A 23,986-nucleotide genomic window follows, 5' to 3' on the forward strand; every position below is an offset into this window, starting at 1 on the left:
AGCAAATTCACCTGCAACACCTGACTGTATAAGCGACACGTGTTCATGGTTGTTTGAATGATGAACTTGGAATGACTTCCTGACTAAATCACCGTTTTATACTCATAGAATGCTGACATTGATTCCACATTTGAAAAGGTTGTTCTTTTGGAATTTCTTTTTTGGTTTTGGCTTTTGGCTCCAATAAGTAAGATCCACTGAAAAATATTGGAGTAATATTTATGCCACCACATTGCAGACAAAACTTCATAGGCTGCAAATAATTTTTTTTTTTTTTTTTGCTGCAGTGGATTTTTTTTTGGCTTTCAATTTTTTTTTTTTTGGGCTTTTAAAATTTTTCGAGTTTGCAAAACAAATGTTTTTTCTAAGTGTTCTGTCTCATCTCGCTTTTTACCTATCTTTAATTTTGCTGAGTTAAGTTTCCTTAGGGTGTCAAAGCTGCCATCAAACAGATGCTGATTGGTCCAGATTCTAACCAATCAAATTGCAGTATTTATCTAACATGGCGTCTGCTAACAAGGCTCAGAAACAGAACCAGCTCTTTTTACCCTAGATTTTGTCTCTTTGGATGAAGAATATTTCATTTTTAAACATTTTAGCAATAACTCATTTTGTTTTATTTTTTAGCATTGATTCATTTTTATTTAGTCAGATTTGTGAATTGAAGGCTGAGGATCTCCTGAAACCCAAATAAATATGGAATAATATTTATGCCACCACGTTGCAAACAAAACCTTCTAAGTTGCGACTTAGAAAGTTTATAGATTGTCATCTTTATTTTAGTTTTATTCATACTATGCAGACATTACATTCCAGCGAAGTCTGCAATGATTCTTCTGGTGTGTGTTGGGGGGGGGGACCTTTTAGATAAGGTCCTGTTTTCTTAAATCCTTCAGTCCCTCTGGAAGATTTATGTCACACTGGAGATTCAGGAGATAACGGCCCAAGTAAGCACAGGGAAGGGGGGGGGGGGTAAGCCCACCCAATTTAAGTCTGTAGCAAACTAAACAAAAGGGACTCCCACAAATTTACATCAACTGGAAGCTTCTGAACAAAAGGAACAAGGAGGCAGCACGTGGATCCACAGAACTAAAACCAGACACGTTTTTAAACAGAAAACTCTTAAAACATACATCAAAAACCGCTGTGAACATGAAGTCACTTCAAAAGGTTTGTCATTTACAGTTTTACAATTTATGGAACAAAAGCTTTCAAATCAAAACGGCTGGTGAGGATTGTTTAACGCTCAGTCTCTTTGGAAAGAGCTGCCACTGAATGGACTTCTGGAGAACTGTCTGGTTCTGGGCTGTCCAACTCTGCATATTAGAGGGAGACAAAAATAAATAAATGAGTAATAAATTGGTACTTTCTGTACAGTTTTTGGGATTAGAACAGAGGTCACCTGGTCTTGGATCCATGTTGGGTTGAGTTCTTCCACTTGTAGCCATCACCAACAGGGAATCCTGTGTTCAAGAACAAAGGTGATAAAAATGTAAAGACAAGTATAAACTATTTATGACAAAACCTCCCAATCCAAACCAGAACACACTTGGGTCTGCGGGGGTGCTGCACTTCCTGGCCCTGGTGAACTCAATGGCCCTTAACTTGGTCTTCTTCATGAGCGGTGCAGACTCGTGGGGGTGCCGGCGTCTGAGGACTCGGCCTGGTTGTGGTCTGGATTCAGCCGGCAGGTCGCTGGCTTTAGTTCTGAAGCCTCTCTCTAATCGATCCCCGGTTTTCCTCCCGATCGAGAAGTAGGACATCTGCCAGTCAGAGCACACTTTGCTCTTTGCAGGGTTCGATGGCTGCATGGCACTTGACGACGGCCGGTCCTCAGAAGAATGAGAGGTTTTGGATGTTGAAGATATGCTTGAGGAGACAGACTTCTGCACCACGGATGCAGTTGAGGATGTACGTGGTTTGGACCTCACAGATTTTTTGGCTCTTTGATTGGCCGTGACTTCTCTGAAGGCAACTGTGGTGGGGGTTGGATTAGACATGGACTGCTCCTCAGCCTGCCCTTGAGTGCTGGGCCCCTGTAGAGGCTGAAGGCGTTCATAGGGATGCTTCTGAATCCATGGGTCAGGTAAGAAGGAATTCTGCTTCTCTACCATCTTCACTGGGGGAGCTTTCTTTACTTGAGCAGATTTCTCAGCATCTGTAGAGTTGATCCCCAGCTGTTGTGTCTCTGGGGACCGTGCTCTTCTCTTTGTTTTGGACTTTTTCGTTACAGACTCTTCAGTAACTGTCCTAGGTTCTGGGAATCCAGCAGAACTGTCAGCAGTCATATTATGGCTGGGAGAAGCAGCAGAAGTACGGTCTGTGGTCTTTGAAGTCGGCGTTGCTGAGCTGTCGTCGTCTGAGTCGGACAGGATTATGATGATGTCATCCCTTTGTCCATGGTCTTCTGTCCTGTGTAGATCTACAGATGTGACCTTGTCTTCATCAGCATCACGGTGTGCATCCATCTTGGAATGTTCCATTCGGTTGTTCTCACAAGCATCCGGGGCTGGCTGATGTTCCGTCAACTCCATACAGTCATCGCTCTCATCACTAGAATCCAAGACAATCACAGGAGTCTGATGGTTTTGTCCTTCTGCTTTCACTCCTTTTTTTGGAGTGGTCGTCTTCCCGTTGGTCTCTTCCTCATGAGATGGCCGGTTCTTCAGGCTCTGCAGGGACACGACCATTAAGTTGCAGCCAGGACCAGGTGAGTAATCGCTGCTGTCCTCTGTGTCACAGCAGTCTTCAGCGTCAGAGGGACTCTCTGAAGTCTCTCTCCTCCTCGCTACTTCTGCAAAACTGTATTCATCAATTGAAGGAATAACAAAAGACAGTTTCCCTAACTTCATAGCTTCTTGTTGTTGTTCAGGAGTGTCAAAAACCTTCATCTGAGTAAATGCAGAGGCAGGGATGAAGTTTGCACGCCTTGAGCCCAATGCAGTCTCTTTTTCTTCATCATTCAGGAGAAGTCGTTTGTCCCTAGGTTGAAATGTGAGGTTGAAGATGCTCAGGGGTAAGACCTCCCAGTCATCATCATCCTCCACATCATCATAATCTAAAACGATGCAGGGGCCCACGTCCTCCTCTGCATCAGACAGTTCAGGTGGACAGGGAGACTTCTCCCCGTTAATCTCGTTTTCATCCTCACTAATGTCTTCGTACACAACGGGCTGAGGGGACCTTCTCAGCGTTGACACGCCCACATCCGGTGGATTCTCTGACATTTGGCCCACAGGGTTTGGACGGATATCCCCTTCAGGTGTGTTCTGAGGAGAAACGGCACCAGCTGCAGCCTTAGAACACAGCAAGGTCTCAGCCTGAACTGCAACTTCAGGAAAGATCTGGCCGTGCTTCTGTGCGGTGGGGGTCACTCTGATGGGTTCGGCTTGACTCCGTCTTGCGTGGTCAGCTGCTGCTGGATTGAGTGTGGGGTGCACGGTGGGTTCACAGTTCACTCTGGGAAAGTTCTCCTTAATCTCTGTTCCATTGAGGTCCAACATACGTCTTGAACATTCTGTGAGAAAAAAATTGTTTAAATGCGTTTTGTTCATCACTTCAGCCACTGAAACATTTGTTGTCGTGAAAGTAAAATTATCGTCACAAAAGAAGTTCCAGTTTTTCCCTCTCAGAAAAACAAAAACCGTTTTTTAATTTGTTCTGATCTCACGTTTTGTTGGTCTTGCCCACTGTTCCAGCGGAGGGTGTGGGAGTTGATATTGTTAAAGCACCATTGACAGAAAAGGTCATTTAACCCTAACCTAACTCTGGCCCTCAGCCCAACCTTGTAACGGAAGCTGAACTTTATTGCGTTTTAGCTGCTCTGACAAGAAGAGAGGCGAGGAGACAAAAGGGGAGAAGTGGCAGCAGATACAAAGAGATGGGATAAGAAAAGTGTCATAAGCACGCACACACACACACATTTGTATAGCCCAAAATCACAACAACAGTCATCTCAATGGGCTTTGTACCGGTAATTGTAAAGTAAACATAATCAAAACGATCGTGAATACATAGAATTCAATAGGAAAATACTAAACTGAACTAACTAAACTAAACTGGGCGTCCCTGCTCTTAGACACTCATTCAAAATGCTCTCAGGACGATATTTATTAAAGATCTCAGCAAGAAGCAGCTTGTCTCTGTTATGAGACATGCACTACTTAGTTTTTACTTGGGTACCGAACAGAAACTCTGAGCCACATAAAAAGGCAGATTGCTGTGCTGCAAGTCAACACCATAGACTGAAAAAATACACTAATCCTAGTCTCTTCTATATGTAATGGGAGGCACCTGAGGGTGTCACTATACCCATGGTGCAGAGGGTATAAAAAGGAAGTTGATGCGTGGTTGCCATGGTGCCAGTTTCCTGTGAGAAAGCCGGTTAGCTCAGGGAGCAGCATTAGTTGGCTCGAGCCTAGAGTGTGGTAAGACTGCTTTTATCCTTACCTGTGGATGATGCTTTTAAGCAGTGCTTGAGGTTTTATTTTTATTTTATGATAAGATCATGGCAGTGATTTATCAAGGGTTTTTACAGACTGGGCTTGAGGTTTTGCGACGCACCAGGTATTTACACTTATCACAGCAGAGGTATATTTTAAACAATGGGTAACTTCTGTTTTGTCAAATGTTTTTAAGATGGTGCTTCTTCTGTCTTTAGTGTTGGAACACTGTGCCCTGCTGTCCCATTTAAGTTTTTGGTTTTGGGTTTTGTTTGTCCGCTCCTCACGGGGCTAGCTCGGCATGATTGACTACGGTAATCAAGTGCAAGAGCAGACTACTTCTTTTCTATTTTGTGTTCTGTTTTTTTCTTGTTAAAGTCACCTCCCTCCGTTTATACTGGACATTATTTTTTATAAGTGCCGTATCTGACCGAGTGTGCAGTTTCTTGCATGTTTGAATTTTTTGATTATTGGTTTTGCATCGATTGTGATTTTTTTTTCCTGCACATTTGCTGTGGTGTAATCAGTATGATAATGTACTGCAGATAATGATGATCCTGTGTTAATAAAACTTTGACTTGCTCCACGGCAGTTATCATTTTTGCTTGGTGCAACATAGACTATAGTTAATCTAAAATCTTTGCAGTATTGCTCTGTAAATTCTATTGAGAATATTACTAATGCATATATGCTATTTTAAATACTCACTGTAGTCTATGCCAGAGACGTGACATGTTAGTATGTGAGAATACGGTGTGAGGCATTTGATCTTGACATTGTTAGAATCTTGTCATTTTTCTACATGTTAAACACTACATTTATTTTAAATTTTAAATTTTGAACAAGACAACAGGCCTTATTAATGAATTATTAGTATCCTATTGTAGAGTCTCGGGAGATCGTGCTCATTGTTACGTAGATGTGTGACTTTACTGCACTGAAGCGGCAGTTTAAAAACCAAAATTCAGCGAACGTCAATTGACTTTTTTCTGGTTAATAAATACCTTTAACGACAATTTCCAAGGCCATAGTATCAAATCAAATGAAAGAATGAAGGTAATTCAGATAACACAAATTTATTAAAAAAACACAGAAGACCAACAAAGAACAAGAAAACGGGAACAACACTGTTAGGAATAATTAGAAACAGATGGTTTAAACTTGATTCACTATGTATTATCATATCAAAATTATATTACATTTGCACAACCAAGACTTTTGTCTCGTAACATTCCTTCAGCATCCTCCCCTTCATCTTTGTGTGTGCTGGTGTATGTGCTCTGGCAAATGTCTGTGATAACCTCAGAGAGATCTGACACTTTAAGCTCTTTGACCTTCGAACATCTCGCCTGCAACAATCTGTGGGTGGGTTTTTCACATCATTGTCTATCGGATGATCTTCTGAATTTGCAAATGCAGGGTTTATATACCAAGCCCATCTCTGAGCTCGTTGGTTCGGACTTTTGAATGCAAAATGTTCATCTGTCTGTCCCCTTCGTGTTTGTACGAAGTAAAACCTCCACAAAAGATAAGTAACTGTCTCTGAGTCATTATTCATTCATTTCTGTGTGCAGGAAACTGAAGGGGAACAAAACAATCTAATATACCTATTTTACAGTCCTGTTTAGAATCTCCAGTTTCCTCACAAACACTCAGACCGAAATGCGGGATTTACATACATAGACCATGTTTAAATTTCTATTTTTTGGCCAGAAATATCAACACGTTCACTTTGTCTGGTTTTAATAAGCTGCGAATTGGAGTAACTACATACCAACGCCATTGTATCAACTCTTTAAGTGGAAGGACGATACCATTTTCCCTCACATGCAACCTATTGGTAATCAGGGATGAGTCAGTTGGGAAATGAAATAAATAAAGTAATAAAGTAAAATAACGAATCATAATTATATAATAACGAAAATTAAAAAATACCACCCTGGACGATATCATCGTCCATCCCGATCTTTCACTGTAAACGCCGTCAACTGCCAATTTAAGGGACATCGCCCATCCCTAGTCCAGGTAGAGTTTTTTCTAAGTCATACTCTTTAAGAAAAAGAAAATGTGTTCCAGTACAACACTGCGTACGCATCGTATTGCTGGAATCATACCGGGACACGTATCGTACCGCCAGATTCTTGCCCATACACATCCGTAGTATCCACACAAGTACTGAAGTACATCTGTACAAATTTACAGTATTTATATAGAACTTATGTCACAAATCACCTTGACTGGTATTTCTTTGGGCACACAGTCAGGCAGACAGGATTTACATGTCCAATAAAGAAAAGAAATAACCAGAAAAATCCACCATGCTTCTGTTTATACAAAGTAAATGAGCAGGTGAGTTAAGTGAGTTCAGTAGGGGTGTAACAGATCACTAGTTCACTAGCCTCGGTTCGACACGCATATGTACTACAGATCACAACAACCCCCCCGCACACGTGATCTGCGCGTCAATTTCACATACATTGTTTCACCATGTGGCTGCTGGAGGCGTGTCCAAAAGTGTGTTTATGACCCTGACACTCCCGCCGCATGTGGGAGGAGCAAATATCGCACGTTTTTCTTGACCTCATTTTAGAGGAATGTTTTATAGCAGCAGGGGACACAGTGGAAGAATATAAAGTTGTAAATTCTGAAATCTCATTCTTTTTTTTCCCTTAAATATGCTTTTGTTCTTTTCCAAGATGGAATACAAAAGAATACACTTTGTTTATTAGGGCATCTGGAGTATTTTTTTTATATAAAGGAAAATAATGAGTTAAATTATTTCATTAATCTTTTGTTTTTAAAAAATTGGCCTCAATGAGCAAATGTTTTGATGTGATATATTTGCGTGCGTGTGTGTATATATGTTAAAAGTACTTTATATGTTTGATTATATAAATGTTTTAAAGCTTTACCAAAAAAGAAATCCTAGGCTTTTACCTTATTTTTCCCGTTGTTTTTTTCCTGTGACTCTCAAACCGTGACACGATCCGAACTGCAGGTTTTGTGATCCATGGCACCCCAGTCACTGAATTTTTATAACCTCTTACTCATAAAAACTGAAACAGACATGGGTGTACCTGAACGTCTTGAAGATGTACTTCCCCTCTCTGCAGAGCTGCACCGCGGTTCTGGGAGCTCACGGCTGAGGTCCTCCTCTCCCCGCAGATGCTTGGAAGCAGAAAAAGGGTGGTCCAAACGCTGAAACCTGGGGCTTTGTCCTGGCATCTCCACTTGCTTAAAGTTGGAGGTTGTGGGTTCACTGTCAGCATTGCTTGGTAAAGGTATGGAAGAACTCACTTTGGTGGACGAGTGTGTGTCACTAATGAGACTGCTAGGAGGAGAAGATCCATTAGCTAAATGCAACTTGCACTGCGCAACCTTTTGGTCGATCAGCTCCAGTATTGGATCGTTTATGGGCCTCCTGGCTCCTCTGTGGGGGACGCCGTCAGTGTCCACTGAGGGAAGGGGCGTGTTTTTTTGAAGAGAATGACTTCTTACTAGAGAGGATTTTGGGGTAGAATGACCAACAGGTTCTTGTAACTGTGGGTTCTTCTGATGTCTGTTACTTAGAAAAAAGGAGCTGACTTCCATCCTGGAAGATAAGGTTCCTAAAATTCCTCTAGAATATTAGGACGAAAACTGTTTTTGGAGAACGGGTAACAGTTGAAGGTTGAACTGATCCCACGTCAGCAGAGCCGCTATAATAAGCTGCAGCAAAGCGGATAAACATTTCAAATCTTCTCCTTCAACATGACTTTACTGAACTGCTGCTCGGTTGTCCACCTTCAACAGTGGTAATCAGGCTTTTAAATCTGCTGCTAGGTCTGTCCTGACGTGGAGGTGGCCGCTTTTCAGAGGATCTCCGTGGACCCTGGATCAGCGTTCACCGCAAATGGACACCTAGGTGCAGCAGGAAGCTCAGGCTGTTCCTGTGCCGCTTGCATGAGCCAGCCCTCATTTCACCAAAAGAAGTGAAGACTCTACAGCGACGTCCTCTGCTGCTGAAGCATGAGCCTCGTCAGGACATCATTGCTCCTGTCTGAGGAAAACAAAACAAAGGTCATCTTTAGTAAATACATTTATAAGCAACCCCATAAATAACAATAATTCATGCTTCTTGGCTGTTTACAGCCTCCCCTAACTAAACTGAGCAGAAAGGAAATGGCTTCTATCTACACCACGCTTTTCTACCTTCCTTTAAAGCCCCCCTCTGATCTTCTTTTGATCCATTTGAAAAGCATTTCAAGAGGTCTTTTAACTATGATTAGGCCGTTTTTTTTGACAAAATCTAAAAACATTTTTTAGGACATAGTTTCTGCAAAGTGGCAGGAGTTCATCTGAAATTCACCTCCGAGTTGTGAACTGAGCTGTTGGCTCAGATGTAAACATTTGCTTGATTTGATCGTTTTCACTTTCTCCCGCTGGCTTACAACCCCTCACACCCTCAACCAACATTACCAGTGCAACATGAAGGCCGAAAAATATTGGAGCTATCCACCTGTCCATTTTAGAGCCAGATTCCAGCTCAGGTGAGGAAAACAAAGACGTACATGGATCTATGTGTCTGCATCAGAATGGAGCGGAGCAGGGAGGTTGTGTCCCACCAACTGTAGCAGCTATGTCACATCTACAAGCTTTTTCATTTTTACGTCTGCTCCGGATTGAAAACAATTTGAGTAAAGAAATATTCAGAAATGCAATCTGAATCTTAATTTTTTCTTTATATACGTCTTTCATCATGATAAAAGCTACAAAAACATGTTTTCCTTTTGAATCGGTCTTTCAGTACTTTGAGGTGTTCTGTAGCAGCAAAGTTCCTCAATAAATTAAGGTGAATTTGAATTGGTAACCACCAGAACCAATGTAGTAATCAATGCCCATCTGACTGAACACACTAAATCTAGGTAATCAGCAGAAAATTGTTGAAGTTAAAGAAAAAACAGAAATCAGAAAAATTTAAAGAACTATCCAATCAACAAAGAAATAATATAATGAGGATTCGAACGAAAAAAAAAAAATGGAACATGCGTGACGTGCCCCTCTCTGGGAACTAAACGGAGTGCAATAAAACGCAGCCTGCGTTTATAAAAAAAGAAAACAGCCGCCTTTTGAAAAGGTAAAGTATAAAAAATCTAATTAATACAGTTAAGTATGATTTCTGTGCAAATGCCATGCAAGTCAGTGCAAGGGTAAAACGCAGCAGTATCCTTTTCTCTTTTTTCGCTGTACATCTCTGGCAAAGACAGTCAGCTTGCGCTCAAATGACAAAACAGCTTCAAGCATTCGCGGCGCCTGGAGACTTTCATTCAGCTCGTTTAGGTGGCATATCCACCAAAAAGTGCAGCTATTGGAGCCACTCAGTATCTTCCAGTTGCGGGTAGTTCAGGTCTTTGCTTTTCAGGGAATTTTTTCACGTGTTCTAAACAGACGACAAAGTGACGCAAAACGTCACCCTTGGACAGCCATCAGACTTTGTTGTGTAGCAGGAGATCAGAATATTCGCCTTCAACTTCATCAAGCAATGCACGGAACTGACGGTGGTTCGATTTTCATCAGCCACCTGCTTAGCAGTCCGCTGCCCTGCTGGTAGAAACGTGTGTCGCAGACTATGACGCAAATCTTCGTTGACAAAAATGCTCAAATTTTATATTGTAGTGGCAGTCATGTGCATTTTAGGTCTGTTAGCAGCAAGGGATTGTGGGATGCGGTCTCCTGATCTAATTAGGGCTCAGCATGAGAGTTTCTGTTTGCCCATGTTTCTTTTCATATGGCAGTTTTGTTGTTCCACCTTAGTTTATTCTTCCTGTAATGTTGTTTCTTTATGTTGCACCATGAGTGTTGGAGGGGGAGAGGTTGATGACCCCTGTGCAAAGATCAATGGTGTGTGTGTTCAAAATAAATGGACTTGTTATGCTGGAAAGAGACTGCGCTCTCAGCTTCTCTTTCTGCCTCGTCCTCTCAGACTTTTCGGAGTTGTGCGGTGTATGGGAGACAGACAGTTCTCCAGCGCAGCCAGTTCATTGACAGCTCAACTCGTTGACAGCTTGGCTCCCGTATTTCCCGCTGCAAGTGACGTACCTGCTGGGCGTTTCAATATATATTGTACACATTCTTACAGCATTGGAAAACGTTAAGAATGATGGTCTTGTTTTTCCTCCTACAGAAACCATATTAAAACGAAAAATTTATTTCTCTCCCCTATCTTTTTACATTTTCAAACATTTTTGAAAATGCTCCAGGGAGCCACTAGGGCAGCGCTAAAGCCTGAGCCGCGGGTTGCAGACCCCCGCTCTATAAGAACAAGGGCGACCGCAGCAACTAACAACTACCATGGGTTCTTTTTCCTCGGTATTGTGGGTAAAGCCTTCGCCAGGGTAGTCCACAACTGCCTGCAGACACTTGCAGGTCGCGTGTATCCCGAGTCACAGTGTGGGTTCCAGGTCAAGTGATCAGCTATCGATATGGTGTTCTTCCTCAGGCAGCTTCAGGAAAATGCCGCAAACAGCAATCTCCCCTGTACCTCGCCTTCATCGACCAGGCCAAGGTTTTTGACTTGGTCGGTCAGTCAGTCTGGCCTCTTCGCCTTCCTCCACAAGATTGGATTCCCTCCTAAGCTACTATAGATGGTAGAATCTTTCCACGACAATATTTCTGGCACTGTTCAGTATGACGGAGCATCATCGGTCCCCTTCCCAATCAAGAGCGGTGTGAAACTAGGGTGAATCTTTTTCGGCATATTCTTCTCCTTCCTCCTGCAAGATGGGATCTTCCTCCACGTACGGAGCAACAGCAGCCTATTCAACCTTTCCCGCCTCAGAGCAAAGACAAAGGTGTGCAAGGTTCTTAGCCAGGCGCTGCTCTTTGCTGATGATGCCGTTCTCGCTGCTTACACAGAAAACGCCTTTCAGCAACTCATCAATCTCTTTGCAGAGGCTTGCACAGAGTTTGGCCTCACTATCAGCCTTAAGAAGACCAACATCATGGGCCAGGATGTCAGCACCACTCCCGCAATTACCATCGGCGATCACACCTTGGAAGGACAAGTTCACATAACTCTGCTCCACAAGCTCCAGCAACCTAGCCTTAGACCCTGAGCTCTATGGAAGCGATTCAGTATCATAATTAAAAATAAATGTCAAAACAGAAATGCTTTTTCATATTCAAAATGAAGCTGCATTTTTTTTGTTTTGCTTTTTTTTTTGTTGGGGGGGGGGGGCACCGTGCCACCTGCTGGTTCATCACCGCGGTGATCAAAAGTCCCACACTGTCACAGCTCTAGTTCTGATCACTGCGTCTATGTATGCATGTTGTTTATTTTTAAGCTTTCTAAGTGTTGTATGTGTACCACAATAATATGAACCGCAGCAAATTCCTAGTGTGTGAAACTGTTTTGTTCACTGACAATAACAATCTCTCTCTCTCTCTCTCTCTCTCTCTCTCTCTCTCTCTCTCTCTCTCTCTCTCTCTCTCTCTCTCTCTCTCTCTCTCTCTCTCTCTCTCTCTCTCTCTCTCTCTCTCTCTCTCTCTCTCTCTCTCTCTCTCCTCTCTCTCTCTCTCTCTCTCTCTCTCTCTCTCTCTCTCTCTCTCTCTCTCTCTCTCTCTCTCTCTCTCTCTCTCTCTCTCTCTCTCTCTCTCTCTCTCTCTCTCTCTCTCTCTCTCTCTCTCTCTCTCTCTCTCTCTCTCTCTCTCTCTCTCTCTCTACTTGCGTAACAATCTCTAAATGGATCCACCCAGGTGGTGTCTGCATCTAAAATGGTTTAAGGATGAAAATTTTGTTGAATTTGTAGGGAATAAAATAGATGAGTATTTTACGGTAAACACTACTCGAACTTCACCCAGTGTAAGATCGGAGGCATTTAACGCTTTTTTAAGAGGGCACATAATTTCCTTTATCTCATCAAAATCAAGAGAATTGCATAAAAAAATAGAATACATTTAGAGGAAGAAAAAAAAAAAAGGCACCTAAAATAAATAAATACTGAATTTAAAAACTTTCTGCAATCTTTATAACTCTTTTGATAAAGTAAATTATGGAGCATTTCTTGACAGACTGCCTATACCTGTTATTCCAGAGGATTTCAAATGGCAGTTAGGAGACGATATAACTGTAGAGGAAACTGAAAAGGCAACGGAAAATATGAGTTATGGAAAGAAGGCTGGACCCAACAGGTTTTCAATAGACGTTTATAAAATATTTCAACACAAAATCCTAAAGCCAATGTTAGACATGCTTCAAGACTCGTTTAATAACGGACCCCTTCCTAAATCTGTGACCTAATCATGCCCTTATCAAGCCAGGAAACCCAAGTGATAAATGAGAAAACATGAGACCTATACGTTTACTAAATTCTGTAAAATTTTGGCAATGCGTCTGCAGTATACTTTCACTCTCACTCACTGCTGTTCATAGGGATCACAATTAGGGCTGCACGATATGAGGAAAACTCGCGATATGCGACATCAGTGATCAAAACTGCGATGACGATATAATTGGCGATACATGAACAAATAGCAAAACAACTAAAAACACAATTTCCATTACACTGCAGTTTAATAAAAAAAAAAAAATAATAAAAAAAAAAATAAAAAAAAAGAGTCAACATACCTTAAATTATACTCCAAATGAAACCTGGCTACATGGGAGGCAAGCATGTACATGCACATAAAAGGGTTCATCTGATTGGTCAAATGGTCAAATCCCTAAATGAATTTATTTGATTCACTAAATACTTCAAGCTGCCATAAGATTGTATTAGCACATTTAAAGTAACCATTTATTGCGATTTTAGACTTTTTTTGCGACATGCATATTGCACAGCTTGATATTGCGATAACGATAAATTTGCAATTTATTGTGCGGGCCTTAATCACAATGGTTTCATTTTAGGTTGCCAGGGCGTGCACTATGTTCGCAGAGTGTTAAAGATCATTCATGGGCTGGAAGACACTGCAGACCAGGGCCTGCTTTCTTTGGATGCAGAGAAGGTGTTTGATAAGGTAGAATGGGCTTTTTTCAACGTTTTAGCAAGATTTGGCTTGGTGAAACCAATGAGTTATATCGCTAGAGGAGACATCACGTGGTTCCTCAAGGGAGGAGAGCACCGCCATCTTGGTGAGGTCAAGTTACTACTGCGGTGCATGCATGTGTACACATTTTTTGCATAACACCAGTTCATTGTGCAGGTTTCAACTGCCAAAATCAGATAAATGAGTCCATGAAGGAGGTAGGTGTATCATTTCACAGGTAAGTATTTTGATTTTTTTCTTTTAATGCTGCAGGGGCTTCACATGTTGACATGCATGATGCTGCAGGGCTATTTTCAACATGCTGCATGATGTACGTATAATTTGCTGTCGACATAAATGTACATTTTATTTTGCTAAAATGTATTACAGCATACTAGGGTATTATAGTAATATAGATTTATACATTTCTGACTCAGCGACTGAACTTTTCTTGCAGGTTTCCAATGGATTCAGCCTTAAAGAAAAAGTGGGCCTTAGCAATAAAAAGAGCTAACCCAGATGGATCACTGTGGTACCAACTAGTAATACAGTCTGGCTATGTTCAAAACATTTTGTGGAAGCTGATTTTGATAAGAGGCCAGATTGTTTGCTTGAAACCCGACACCATACCATCTGTGTTACACAAATTGATCACTCACATGAATCAGTATAAATCAATTTTTTTTCTTTGTTGTTGGTTTTTTTTTTTTTTAGGGTAAATCTATTGTTCACGTTTGGACTTCTATTATTATTATTATTATTATTGTTTTTTTTTTTTTCTAAATATTTTAAATTACATGTCAAAGAGGTCTATAACTAAATGTTTAGAAATTATTTTTAAAAATTCTTTGTAATAATTTTTTTTATTTGTAAGAAGTCCTGCAACAATGCATTTTCATTAAAGTTTGAGCTTTTAAGGCTGACTGTTTCTCTTCAACAACAACAAATGTATCAATATCAATATATATATTTTGATATTGATACATCATTTGTTGTATATATTGTATATATATATTTACATTTATTTACATGTATGTATAAATATATATAAATGTAAAAATATATATAGTATATAAAAGCTACTTAGACCCCGCTAAAAGCAATAGAAATCATTGTCATGTGGGCGCGGTCGACCTCACCAAGATGGCGTCGCGCTCCTCCACCGTCAGCCAGGCTTCTAAAGCGGTATAGGCAGTCTTCTAGCGAGATAACTCATTGGGTGAAACATTCCGCAAATGGATTCAATGACTTTACAAAAAAATACCACTGCTGAAATTTTAACAAATAAAAATGTTTCCGCTACTGATGAAATGTAAATAAATAAATAAATAAATAAAAGTCTGTTGCAGGAAATACATCAAGGTTTTGTGTTTAATTGTTGAAACTCATATGAAGTATGTTATAAGACAAACAACTTAGGGTGTCTAAGAAAAAAATATTTTTTTAATTTTATGTTTTAAATTCTTGCTTGTGTACGTGTGTGTGTGTGTGTGTGTTGTATTTCAAAAAATAAATTAAAAAAAAAAAGAAAAGAAAAAAAAATTGTTGGAAGAAAAAAAAAAAGTCAGTGATTTGTCCAAGTCGGTCTGAGTCATTGGCCCTTTGGCAACCACTATTACGTGCTTTTATTATTGTTATGGTTATTATGAAGTGCCTGTTCGCTCATCATTTTATTTTTAATCTGTGTGGTCAGTGCTTTTTTTTTTGTATGGAAAAAGGGTTAGGAGAAGGCCAACACGTGCTAAAACATTAGCCTTTGATGAACATAAAATCCATGCAGGAAATACCGCAATCTGCATCTTGGCTGCACGTAAATATGTGGGAATAACGACAGCCTTTATTTTGTCTGGACACTACTTGAAACACAAATCCATATGATTGTTTGAATGGTTTCTAAGGACTGAGCGGCATTTCTGCTTTGAAAAGCTTACACACCGCCCCAAAACTGCTGTGTGAGCAGCTTGCTAACCCAGAGCTGCAGGACGGATCGCCACACATAACAAAACGCACACGTAACAAAGGCTACGTTCACACTGCAGGGCTTAATGCTCAATTCGGATTTTTTCAAAAAATCCGAATTGTTTGCTAGACAGTTCACATTTCCAAGTAAATCCGAACTTTTGTGATCTCCAGTGTGACCGTGACACGACCCAAACGAGACCCGCATGCGCAGAAGCCAGAAGAGTACTCAATGGTGAACGACGTCACTTGTTGTTTGTGGAGCCAACGTTAACAATGGATGTCAACAACGGTGTTGTCAAAAGCGGAGCTCTTTTTGTAATATTAAATTTATTTTCACGAAGGAGCAGCACAATTACAATCTTCTCATTTTAAGAAGGCATTGGAGTCGGGATCGTCTGTACCCACTGTAGTGGAAGAGGAATGTGTATGTGTTGGGGCCGCGCGCCCGCGTGTGTGTGTGTGTGTGTGTGTGTGCGCAAGCGCGTGCCGCGATAGAGAATGGGGGGGGGGGGCAGTGTGGGCGCGCATTCATGTTGTGTGTTACGGAGGACGGTAATAAAAGAAGGTTTCCCCCAAAATAAATGCTATGGACTCTTTATTAACCCGTTCTGGAGATTCTAAGGATCAGAACAGGGAGGAGGAGGATCGCCTCGGGTCCCCCACGCTTGAGCACGGTCGGAAAGGGGAGAAAGAAAAAAAAAGTTATCGCAGTAAAGGTTCAACACCACGCTCTGCCATTTAGCTGGAATTTTTTTCAAAAACCGCCCAGTTGCGATCAGAGCCCTGGAGTTTGGCTTGAAAAGAGCGATCACCCCAAATATTAATCCAATCAGTGACTTCCCTTCCCTTCCACTGACTGGTCTCAGCAGCATCGTCCACCATGGTTGATGTTTACGTTCTCGTTCCCGCCTACTTCAACGCAAAATGATGACGTTTGTTGCGTGTCGATGACGTACAGTTCGGAATCAAGTCGCCTGGCCGGTCAGACGGCGGTCACAATTGAAAAGAACGGCTACAATTCGGAATCAGGACGGCAAATCCACGGGGCCTGGGTCGCAATTGAAAAGATCGGATCTGTGTCATTCAGACTGTCATGAAAAGATCGGAATTGGGCCGCTTAGGGGCAAAAAATTCGGAATTGGGTCGTTTCAGCCTGCAGTGTGAACGTAGCCAAAGCATCCTCCCCTCAAACATAAAGCTATAAGTCCGGCTGCTCTGCTCAGAGACACTGTTCGCTCGGTCCACTGGCAGCCGCGCCCGGACCACGCAGGGTCCGGACGTCAGGGGGCACAAAGCGCTCCTCCCCGGCACCCCCCCTCGTGAGGGGTGTAAGAGAAGGGAGAGGAAAGAGCGGGGCGGCACTCCGCACTGGCCGTCCACAGAGCAGCCGGTCGGTCCCGTTTGAGCTCCAAAGCCTCCTCTGGAGTGAAACATCCGTCTATGCATGACGTAAACCAGAGCAGTAGTGACACGAGTGGAATAAAACGGTTTACATGCACAACGGACAGCATAACCCACCTATCTCGATCAGAAAGAAATTTTGATCTGAACGGCATGTTTACATGACGCAAATTTCTTCCGATCAGGCGTTCTTTCAGATTCCTTGTGTCCATGTAAACACAGCTATTGATTGTATATGAGAACTGCATGGAGGGACCCTTTCGCTTTGCATTCCAAACAGTACATACCCGCCGGTTCCAAGACACCAAAGACTTCAACAGAGAAATCTTTCTCTTTCGGCTTTTCCCATCAGGGGTCGCCACAGCGAATCATCCTTTTCCACCTCACTCTATCATGGACATCTTCTACCCTAACATTAGCCAACTTCATGTCCTCTGTTAAGACATCCATGTATCTCCTCTTTGGCCGTCCTCTTGCCCTCCTGCCAGGCAGCTCCATCTCCAACATCCTTCTACCAATATATCCACTATCCCTCCTCTGAACATGTCCAAACCATCTCAGTCTGGCTTCTCTGACTTTGTCGCTAACACAGAGAAATAAACAGCTATTAATCAGTCGTTCTATTTGTCAGAATACCCATTCTTGCGTGTATATTAAAAATTGGCATATTTCAATAAGAAGAACAAAACAGTAACTGGTGCAGGAAAAAAAAGCAACAATGCAAGAAAAGAAAAAAAAAAAAAAAAAAAAAAAAAAAACAACATGATCTTGATCGTCTTCATTGACCCCTGAAGAGATATGCCACAAGGTGAACAACAACTATAAGTTATAATCTGACCAATCAGATGCCTCAATGTGGACCATCCAACAAGCTTACTCCTGGTTGGAGAGACTGGTTGCCATAGTAACGATGACTGTCCATTCACTGCTTACATATGGCTCCAATTTACATCCGACTTCATTTGGCTGGAGCTGGAAATAAGTCATTTTCTGTAGATGACGTTCCACACATATGTCCAGTTCTCATATACAGTCAAGGGGGCCGGCAGGCAACACTTACTCTTATGGAGGCATCTGATTGGCCAATTTATTTCTCTATAGGAGTTTATGGGATTTTGACATTTAGAAACGTGAGTGCCTCCTGTTTGAAAACGTGCGTGCGTGTGTGTGTGTGGTGGTGGTGGTGGTGGTGGTGGTGGTGGGGGGGGGGGTCACCAAGGGAGTGCATCACACCCGGTGGAGAGAAGAAGAAGAAGAGCATGATTTTTGACCGCGAGTTTACAGGAAAAGGCGGACTTCTCGGTCTGGTGCAAAGAACGGTCCGAGCTCAGACTTCAGTTCAGTTGAAAAGCGCCGCGGTTCACGTTCAGGACACTCGAAAGAAAATTTAGGACCGAGCAGCTGATGGCACCGTGACGATTTATAAGACTTTCTGTAACTGTAAAGTAATGTTTACCTATAGATACAAACATAGTAGAGTACACCATAACAAAGTTTTCAAAGAACTTTTTAAACAAACGTGTGTAGTTAACGGTTCACAAGCCAACTATTGCGAGGTATGATTTAAAACAAAACAAAAACCACTTACGAGTTTCTGGGGCATGTACCCAACCTTCCACTCGGCCTCTCCACGGACAGCTAAACTCCACGCAGATTGACTGTAACTTGGCAAAACCTCTGAAAAATAGCCCAAGTGCTCATTTCCGGCCGCCGCCGCCGGTAGTGCTTCCGCTCAAGCTCCTTCAAAGTAAAAGTCAAAGCTTGCCCTCTTTTTTGTGAAAACATTAGAGATCGTGAATCCAGTATGGAAGCTGTAGTAAAAATGGCAAAGAGGAATATAACATCATGCGATCAGTTAACGTAGATTCTGCCCTGTGTTTGTTCAAAACTCCAAAAGTACTAAACAACAAACCTAAGTCCTATGGAGTAACAGAAAGCGAAAAAAAAAAAAAAAAAAAGAGCCAGAAAACTAGGATATAAAACACACCAATACTGAAGTTAAACACAGACACTAATAACTGTGGGCAGTTGTGGAAAAACTCTAGCAGAAATCACAGAAGCAAATACTCAAAGCACCAGGTCCCCAGTATTTGTTTACACAGTCAAAACAGACCACATAGGAAATGCGTCCCTCTTTGGACAGTCAAAAAGGAAAAGCACAATATTTGTAAAAATATTTTTTAAAGCTAAAATGTTGTAATGAATATAAATTTTTTCTCCAAATATCCAAAAGATAATTAAGGTTTTTATTGCATGAAAATAATTGCAATTTTAAAGAAATCGTAATGTTTGTAAAGCAGCAGTGAAATTGTTCCCCATTGAAAGAAAACAAAAGATTTATCATTGCACATCAGTTATAAGCCAACGTGAGCACATTTCTAATACTGTAAGTTAAAGGAATTTCCTTTTTCTTAATTAAAGCAAGTTTTTTTAGGGGAATTTGGCTATTGATGTGATACCAAGTCATTACCATGGCTACTAATCCTGGTTTTGATAATTTTACCTTGAAATGTTGGGACTGTAGAAGGATTTTGGAAATGCAGCATTTTTTGTTAAGTGTACAGTAAAACACAGGACACAGACTTTTGGGAAATAAAATATTAACTAATTACAATCTGAAATGAAAATACAAATTTAGAACATGTATATTAAAAATTGGCATATTTCAATAAGAAGAACAAAACAGTAACTGGTGCAGGAAAAAAAAGCAACAATGCAAGAAAAATTTAAGTTATGCAGCACTACAAACATTCTTAAATAAAGGCAGCAAAAAACAAAATAATTAAAAGAAAACAAGGTATGGGGTAAGGAATCTGTCAAAAAGAAACCTATTCATAAAGACAAAGTTGTGCACAACATTTCAGAAAAATATGAATACTACATTTAGTTTTAAATTTGACATGTCCTAAATAAAACTTTCCACTGTTGAACTGTCAAAAATAAAGACTGTCATGTGGTCACAGGGTAAAGCATCAAGTCCCGAAACAAACTGTTCAAATTTGCGCATGCGTATTGAAGTTTAGTTGATAAACTAAAATAAAACTGAACTTTTTAGAATGTTAATGATCCAATTACGAGGAAAATATCTTGTTACTGTAGCCCTGTTGAAAATTGAATAAAAACGGGTCAGAAGACAGCCATATCCGCCGCATTTTGTCGGTGCCGGGCGTCACCAGCTGATTGTGTAAACAATGCACCAGCGGATCGTTTCAGACCCAGAAGTGGTGGAAAACAATCCAGAAAGTGGTAGCAGACATAATACTCAGTTGTTTAAAATAAAAAAACAAAAACTGCATGTCTGTCTAAGTTGGTTGATACTAAGAGAACGAACAAAAACAACTAAGCCAACTCTAAACTGAAGGCTAACTGCAGGAAAATAATATCACATTAAATAAAAGGTCAATAGGCTCAGAATACACAACTTCCTTTTTGAATTTCCTTTTTTTTAATATACTTTTAAATATTGCTACAGTTGGCCGGCCACCAGTTACCCTACTTCATCTTGGAGTTAGCTTTTTATACAAATTGTTTTTTTTTTTTCATAGAAAATGGCAATTTAAATCGCTTAGATTACTTTATTAGAATTTATTTTACTTTAAACATTTAATTCTTTGTTTTAGTTTTATTTTTTTACTGATAATCACTTTGGTTTTAATGCTAAACATCAGACTAACATTTGCATTTATGCAGAAAAAAAATATAAGAGGAACCCATAAGAACATGCATAAGAAATCATCTGTGGTTCTGTTTTTTATTCCTGCCTTAAGAAGTCCACTTCAATTTTATTTCCCAGGGTAAGTGCACATTAAAAGAGTCACAGCAATGAGCCAGAATCAGCCCGGCAGCTATTCTTCAGTTTTCGGATGGATGTTAAAAAGTAGATGTTAAAAATGTCTACCTTTAAAGCCAAAAAAAAATATATATATATATATATATATATATATACACATTTTTAATTAAAAAAAAAAAAAAGATATACAAGAAAAATGCAATTATGAAGACAATGGAAAATACCTAATAGGCTACTTACATTAAAAAACATTACAATGAGTACAAAAGATATAAAAGCACAGATCCTGCTAATGGGGAGAGGCATTCAGATTTAAATGAATCTTGAGGACAGCCCCAACTTTCTGTTATTGTTCAGTCTCGCTGCAGCTCAGCGTTCGCCCCCATCTCAGGCACCTTTCCCCGCCCCATCCTGCAGCCGCCCACCAACGATCCAAGCGAGGCTCTGCTTCATCTTAAACATGCCTAGTGTTGTCAGATTGGGCAGTTTCCTGCCCAAAATAGGGAATTTTGTTTGCCTAATTTAGCAAAACTGCAAACAGATAAGATAATGTGCTTGCATGAACTCTGTATGTAAATTCAAACTCTATAGTCCATATCGAAGAAAAACTGTGACGAGAGTTTTGATCTCATCACGCAAGTACAAATACTGCACCTTGGTAGCAATACACCCACCTCTAGTTTTTATGTAAGCATCTGACAAGGAGTTATGAACAGTAAAGCACAGTAGCAGTTACTCAGTGTTGAGCCAAGTAAAAACCAAAACGGAAACAGTAGTGCCGTGTACAATATCTGATTACACCCAGACTTCCTGACAACTTTTCTTCTTTTTTGAAGCCAATTTAAACTTGCCGCTGGCTTTATCCCAACAAGAAGCACCCCGTTTGACACTTCCAACATGGCTGTAACACTCCTGGTCAATGCAGTTGCTCACTGGCTGAGGCAATGCAAAGCAGGCTTCATTTTGGTGGTGTAGGCCAAGAGTCCAATTGAATCGGCTAGTACAAAAGGGGCCCCAAGTCCAAGAGGTTTGTTTTTCCAGGAAATGATTTTAATTGCATAGCTTAAAGGGAGGCTACACCAAATGATTAATACTTTACCCAGATTTAGCACCAGTTCATAGCTTACAAAAGCTAGAATATGAAGCACCTCACTTTTATCATTTCAGATGACTAGCAAACTAAAGTCTCTGGACTTGGGCCCTTCTTGAATTAAACAGGGGTGCTGCCATCTTGGATAATTAGTGCTGCCATTTATGGGATAAAGCAATACCCATGCAAGAGGGCCCCAAGTCCAGGAATTTTGCACTTAAAATGCATTTTAAATGTCAAGCATAGTCAATGCATTACAACTGACTTTTTTTGCACATAATCAGATAGCTTTTTCCTTGAAGACCATAGAACATATAATATCTCTATTCTAAGAAATTGTGGACTTGGGCCCCTTTTGAACTAACCGATTCAATTACCAGAGGTAGCAGCAGCTTCCTAATCCAGCAACAGTGTTGTTAAATAAATAAATGAGTTGCGGTAAAATGCTCCACCGTCCGCACAGAGCCAGAGACAACAGATATAAGCACCGGGGGTTTGTGATCCAACCCAGACCAACACACTTAAACACAGCATCCTGAGAGCCACACACCCTTCAGTAGCCACTGCACATTGTGCTGCAGATCCATAAGCAAGGATCTAAGGCAAATAAGTGAATGGAGCATCCTGATTAGCACACACAGAGCAAACAGAACCTGTGCAGATGTAGCCACCTTACCTGAATGGGCCAGGAAAACTTGAGGCACAGTGAACAGTCCCTCTTCAGTCCCTCAGGCCCAAAGCAGTTCTGCTTTTCTAATCTGCTCCACACCGTCCTTGCAATCAGGACAATTAACACCACCTTTGCAGTGGTGGAACCCAGTTTATCCTGCTATATTAGCAAACCCTCACAGTATTTTTGGGCCTGCCAAGTCTTTCTGGTCTCATTTCCCACCAGTGGATCCCACACACTACCAGGAAGTCATTGATGGACAGCTCTGCCGCTCTCTTTACCCGAGCAATGTGATTTTAATGAAACAGAGACCATGCTCTCAAGACAACATTTAAAACAGAAACTGTGCATGATAGTGTCAGATAAATAAATAAATAAAGAGAAACACAGTAAGAGACCTCACCAATGAGCAAAGTTTCTTGTGCACAAGGGAGGAACAAGTTTAATGGAGAAAATCATTTCTCCATTATTTGGTGTAAGAAGCTACGACGGAGTTCTAGGGCCAGTTTACAAAAAAAAAGTTTTTTTTTAATAACGACTTTTAAGTCGTATATTTATGAGACAAAATCTCATAAATTTATGAGAAAAAAGTCATGGTTGGGCTGGGGCGGCACTCTCTTTCCCCCCAGGCCTCCCTGCTCTCTGGCTCTGGGGGCCTCGCGGCGGTCCTGCTGGCCCTGGCGGATTTGGTCTCCCGGGGGGCGGTTGTTCCCTGCCTGCTGCCTTGTGGCGTTGAGGGGTTCCGGCTGCCGCTGCTGCTGCGGCGGGGGTCTTGGTGTGGGGGTGGCTGGGCACTCCCCCTCATTCTTTTCACATTCCACCATCCATTTTAGAAGAACATAAACACTCACCTGAGCACGGGTGTTGGCTCACCTTTGCACTAATAGTTTGCATGATTGAATGAATGAAAGATTTCACACTAGTTGGTTTTAAGGCATAAGTATGCGTGTGTGAACACTATCTGTTTTGTGTACATGTTGACATGTGGACATTTTTTGCAGCTAGCAGGTGTTTTGATAACATTGGAGTGTGTGTGTGGACAGGCCCCGCCCTTTTTGTACTACATTTGAACCTTACCGTAATGATAAACAACCAGTAAACCTGTCTGCTCTATGCTGCTTCATGGTCTTATCCCCCCCCCCCCCCCTCCCACTATCACCCCCCCCCCCTCTCTCTAACGTCCCTCTCTCTTCTTCCCTTCTTTCCTTTTCCGTCCGGTCCAACACCAAAGATTTTCAAACATGATCGAAATTAATAAGTTTGGCCTAAATTACAAAAGGGGTTTATTCAGACATACCTTTGGTTTATCTGAAGGTTAACAACCACTGTTGTTAAAGTAAAATATGTCCAACACAAGAGGCCCTCAATTCTCATCTGTTGGACAGGACAAGTTAAAGAAAAACAAAACAAAAAAAACACTGAAGTTCCAGACATACACACAGTGTCCCAATCGCAGGTCGAGAAGGTGATCTGTGGGCCTAAAAGCTCTAGAGCTTAAGGCTTGGAAACATTATTTCTTAAAACTCTCAAATAACCTCTCCTCCCACCAATTGAAGACATCATTAATGATTCTATAATTGATGGTGTATTTCCAATCACACCAATTCTCAGATACGGAGACCAAC

General features: G+C 41.2%; 1 protein-coding gene across 2 annotated transcripts; it reads right to left on the minus strand.

Moving 5' to 3' along the window:
- Positions 1–707: 707 nt before the first annotated feature.
- LOC101164365 lies at positions 708–22,454 on the minus strand. 2 transcript variants are annotated; one of them, XM_023952109.1, is made up of 5 exons: positions 22,368–22,454; positions 7,520–8,481; positions 1,550–3,517; positions 1,403–1,463; positions 708–1,316 (listed from the first exon to the last, which is right to left on the minus strand). In XM_023952109.1, the coding sequence occupies exons 2-5, from the start codon at positions 8,031–8,033 to the stop codon at positions 1,247–1,249; spliced, it is 2,613 nt and encodes an 870-aa protein (XP_023807877.1). In that variant the 5' UTR covers positions 8,034–8,481; positions 22,368–22,454; the 3' UTR covers positions 708–1,246. The 2 variants fall into 2 exon arrangements, with proteins under 2 accessions (XP_023807877.1, XP_023807876.1); XM_023952108.1 differs by lacking the exon at positions 22,368–22,454 and adding an exon at positions 18,400–18,548.
- Between the last annotated feature and the right edge of the window lie 1,532 nt (positions 22,455–23,986).

This window comes from Oryzias latipes, chromosome 23 (assembly GCF_002234675.1).
Source record: "Oryzias latipes chromosome 23, ASM223467v1".
Taxonomy (NCBI): domain Eukaryota; kingdom Metazoa; phylum Chordata; class Actinopteri; order Beloniformes; family Adrianichthyidae; genus Oryzias; species Oryzias latipes.

Coding starts and splice junctions, on each gene's coding strand:
- LOC101164365 (XM_023952109.1), bottom strand. CDS start 8,033: ATGGAAGTCAGCTCCTTTTTTCTAAGTAACAGACATCAGAAGAACCCA. Junction 3,518..7,519: donor TACATCTTCAAGACGTTCAG/GTACACCCATGT, acceptor TTTTTCTCACAG/AATGTTCAAGACGTATGTTG. Junction 1,464..1,549: donor CAGCACCCCCGCAGACCCAA/GTGTGTTCTGGT, acceptor TCTTGAACACAG/GATTCCCTGTTGGTGATGGC.